Genomic DNA, 4,844 nt, shown 5'->3' with positions numbered 1-4,844 from the left:
CGAAGACCATCTATAGACAGAATCACAAAGGCTTTTCAAAGAAATTCTTGGTATATCAGATAATCCAACCGGTTTAACAGAGTCTAGTAGATCATGCTTTTAGTTAATATAAGACTTGAAAGACGAACACGCAAGTAATTCCATTTATTTTATAAATATTTTTCACTAATTTTTCCAAGAGCCTCAAGAAATGAGTAAGACTACTCAGAACTTCTAGGAATCACTCACCATTCATTGTGATGACCGATGACCTTTTGTTCTGATCAATACCTACAAGTCCTTCAAAGAAGGATACTAAAGCAGAATTCTTCTGTCTATTATCATTCAAGATTGTGGCCCCCTCCTCTGATAACATATTTTTCATGGTCAGGTAATTGGAATTACATGTGAAGGGTGGTACATGATTAAAACAACCTAAATCATAAGGGAAAACACAGTATTAATCATGAACATTTCATATATTTTATGCTTTCACTGTATTTTACTATATAAGCTGCATTTTTATGGTAATCATTTCCCATATATAAATGAAATGAATGAAGAATCTTCTCATGAGCTTTTCAAGTGAAGCTGAACACAGTATTAGGATGCTTAGGAAGAAAGACGCAGGAACTTTTTTTCCCCACTCAATTCTGTGACTTTACATGATGTAAAAACTCTCTCATACTAAATCAGTATCTTAAAGTACTTCATCATTTGCCCACCAAGCCTGAAATTGTTTACATGCCTTTGGCCCTGGAGATGTTTTCACATCTGCAACTCCACAAAGAGCTATGCAGAAATGCCACAAAAATGTTACTTATCCCCAAACTTCAACTGGACAACTCTCCTGCATGTAAAGAGATCTTTCCCCCCACTATTCTAGTTGTTAAGTCTAAAATGCTCTTTACTCTTTTTTCCTAGGACAATGATATTCAAATTTTCCACTTGCTGAATTTTTCAAAACAAAAAATATCTTCAAAACTTTTGGAGCTAAGAAAAGTTTTGGATTTTTTCCTGTCTCAGCACTCTGCAGTCTTCTGACCAGTCTGGCACCCACAGTTTAATCTAGACATATTTCACTAAAGTTTCAGTGGCTGTGGCTTGACTAAGACCAAACTGTATACTATACACTTCTTTAGTATTCTGAAGGTTTTTTCCCCTGTTATGAAATCAGATTTGACATGTATCATGCTGCCTTTGCAGTTTTCAAACACTCACTAATAGCTCAGAGCACTGTAAGGAGCCCTCTAAGGTATGGTTATACATTTAGTGTACAATCCACTTCATGAGAATTCCCTAATTGCTATGCACAAAGGACTGTGAATGAGTGGAGACGAGTGGCTTAATTTTTATTTTGGCCTACTGACTTAATAACAACTAACTTCCCTAACTGCAGTCTCACCTGTTCTGTTCTCAGTCTATAGTAACTTTTAGAGAAGTCTTAAGTTACAGTTTTTGTCGAGTGTTTAGAGAACAGGAGGCAATTAGAGCCTTAAACTCCTGACTCCTACTCCTGGCTCTGCCTCAGACATCCAAAAATTTCTTACACATCACTTTACTCACCATTGCGAATAAAGTAACACCTTGCCCAGATCAAAAGTACATCAGAAATATAGCTTAAAAGACTCAGTATCTGTATAACATTAAAAGACTTAGTATCTGCATAATATTTAGCCTGAATATTCTGACTTTTTAGTCTAAGCCTCCCTGTAAAGAACAACATTCACTTCCAGAGATGCTGAAGAAATACACTTGGGTTAGTAATAAGGTAAACACAAACATTAGCTTGTATAGCACAGCACTTTTCTTACTGAAATATGCACGGGGAAGACAGAAAAAGTCTTCAAGGCTTTAAAATGACATTTCATGCTGGTTACAGAATTCAGCAACTTCCGTAACCTGTAGTGTAGCACTTTGTTAATAGTCAAAAAGTGAAAGATGCAGGGAGTTTTGGACCAAACAAAATCCCATTACCTCTCCACCAAAAACTATACTAGAATTTTATTTTACCTCAGCATTTCCATGTCAATTGTAATGAATAATTTGGAGTACCTTCTTAGCAAAATATGCAAACTACTATGTAATCACAACATTGCAGCAAACAACATAAATGCAAGAATGATCACCTTAACATCTAATTAACTCTTCTACACAGTCAGACTTATGCTAAAGCTTCTAATTGCAGCCTAACATTTTAATGAAGGTTTCAGCATTGAATAAATAAGACTGGCATAAACAATGTTCATTCATTTTATTTTCCCTCTGTTAAAAACAATTTACCTTAGTAAAGGTACTGCACACCTGCTACAGAAGACATGCTGCTCTGAGGTCTATAATAAATCTAAGAGGTATTATTATATATAGCAGTGCCTCATCTTTAAGGTACTGAGAACAATCACTCATGAGAGCTCCCATCCCCCCAAGAAATTGAAATTAATATTTACTCAAGCTAATGGCAGAACAAGTGCAGTGCTGCCCCAAGACCTCCATAGGCTACAGCTGCACAGGGCTAAAGAATACTAAATGCCTGGTGATAAAAGAGCAGTGTATGATGGATTCTTGTTGATACAACCTGTTTTGACCACACTGTGAAAGGGGAACCAGAAACTATGTAAGCACTTGCTTGGGGAATGTGGTTTTGTGCACACAACTTGTCATAGGTGTATGGACATTAACACTTCATCAGAAGTGTCAGGACTATGATTTTGGCTGAGTCATCACCACTGAGCCAAACTTGTGGTTGTTCACTATGGGGCAAGTCGAGCTGTCGGGAGTTTCCTGACTAGACGATTGATCCTGAGGATTATGAGGTTACAATCCTGACACTGTGCATGAAATACAGCTACAACGTAAGTTATCACAGATATCATAAATTCTTTGCTTTCATTAGAAATGTATCTGTGCTGAAAATGTGAATGTCAATATGAAAGTCTGGTAAGAAACAGGTAGAAGAGGTTTTGTTCTCTCTGCTGATAATGTCAGTGTACACTTTCTTTTGTAAATGATTTCTACAGTATTTTATGCAGATGTATATGCTGAGTGGTGTAATTTCATTTCAAGTTATTAGGTGCCTCAGTTTTTGTCAGATATTTCTTCTGAATTTTCTCCCCTTCTCTGTGAACTTTTCCTCAAAGAATGCCTATGACTCTCTGAGGTCAAGTTTATCCCACTCTGGAAGAAGTTCAGAAAAGGGCACAGAAGAGGACTTTCCTTGATGGAGAAACTGCCAACAGGAAGCTCCTCAACCCAAATATATCCAGTTCTATGGGATAAAGAAATCACGGAGTAATCTGCATACGATTAGACAACGTCATGCATTGAAAATAAACTGAAATCTGCAAACTGAGCTACCAGTGAAAAGCAATGAAAACATGGTGAAAAAAGTTTGGAGAATTGTATCTTACAAACTCGTATCAATCATTTATCTGCCTGTACACGCAGATATATATTAAGACTATACAGAAACCCTTTTCATTTTTCAAACACCAACAGCAAGAAAGCAGAGTTTATACATAGCTTTTTTCCTCAGTTCTCTACCTCTGAGCTTACAAGAGGATATTTAGGCATGCCAGTCTACTGCCCTAAGTGTCTTTTCATATTGCTTATATTTACATAAAATAGCAAGTGTTGATCTATTTTTCTGAAATTCTAGCACTAGACAGAGGCCCTGCAGTTCTAGATGAAGAACAAGCTAAGACAGTGACTCCTGCCTCAGACTCCTCAAAATTCAGGGGAATAGGAAGCAATTAAAAAATTCTCCAGAAGGTTCTACTTGCCTGAGCATCTTGTATCTGCTTCAATCAAATTATAAACCCGATGATAGCAATTATGGATTAGTGACACTGTCATAGTGGAGAATTGTTTCTAAACAGCCCCAAAGAATAAACAAAATGGAAACCACTCACAATGTGAAGGCAAATCTTGTGGGTCAATTTTGAGCACATGTGAGTAGTCTGACCACTTTTCAAATTGGTGGCTATGACTTTTACTAGAAAGCAGCACTACTTTTTCATAGAGACTAGGGCTATTTATGCCACAATAATGCACTTCCCAGACATATGTAAAGCAAGTTGATTGACATTGTATGACAAAAAATATCCAACATCTTTTGGCAGACAGGTGTGAAAGAGAAAAAACCGAAAATATTCATGCTGTGAGTAAGAAAAAAATAAATCACCATTGAACTTTCTAAACAAAACAAACAACCCTGATATTACATAGATACCATAATTAATATTCTAAACTCTTATCTGGCACAAGTAAAATTTATCATATGATTTGTATTTGGAGCCTTGAGTGTTAAATTTATTAGGGATTTAAAGAATAAATTATTTTTAGTTCTCTTCCTTTACTCATGAGAGCATGGAATTTTTCTTTTTATATTCATTCACTGCTCTGGTACTCTGCTTAATCCTGCAAATCTTTATCAGTGCTCAAAAGCAATTCTGTCGCAGGGTGTTTGATTTCCATAATCCCTCACAACACAGACATTTATATTTTATGCTAACTCTTTCTGTGTCCTTTGAATTGTACAACAGATAGTCCTCCACACCACACAGAACTGAAATGCAAAATAACATAAAATGAGCACCATACCACTGGTTATCTCCCATGTGCTTCTGGCTGCATTTTTTAGAGATAGTCCTCTATGACTGATCTTGTCTGCTAATGGTACTTGTGGTGAGGTTGGCTGAAAATCTGCTCCTCCACTCACAGATGTTTCCTGAGTCTGAATTGCAGGATCTGAAATGCAACCCATAAGCTTATGAAATACCTGTGAACACTTATGTACAGTGCTTTTCTTAACTTGAAGCATGGAAAAAGAGCATAGAGAGCATTGTACTGGGCCACAAACATCTTCC

At 36.6% G+C, this 4,844-nt stretch overlaps 1 protein-coding gene across 1 annotated transcript in view; it reads right to left on the bottom strand.

The window, feature by feature from the left end:
- The window catches only part of LOC103809086 (chromosome unknown open reading frame, human C3orf67), a gene marked incomplete at its 3' end in the record, with an annotated part of 35,133 nt that overhangs the window by 18,437 nt on the left and 11,852 nt on the right, over positions 1-4,844 (bottom strand). Inside the window, 1 exon segment of the mRNA XM_009081900.1 lies at positions 4,579-4,725. Within this exon segment, the coding sequence (XP_009080148.1) occupies positions 4,579-4,725 (147 nt within the window).

This window comes from Acanthisitta chloris, unplaced genomic scaffold, assembly GCF_000695815.1.
Source record: "Acanthisitta chloris isolate BGI_N310 unplaced genomic scaffold, ASM69581v1 scaffold4469, whole genome shotgun sequence".
In the NCBI taxonomy this organism is placed as follows: Eukaryota; Metazoa; Chordata; class Aves; order Passeriformes; family Acanthisittidae; genus Acanthisitta; species Acanthisitta chloris.
Note: the sequence above shows the minus strand (reverse complement) of the source record. Positions and strands in the feature narration are given on the sequence as shown.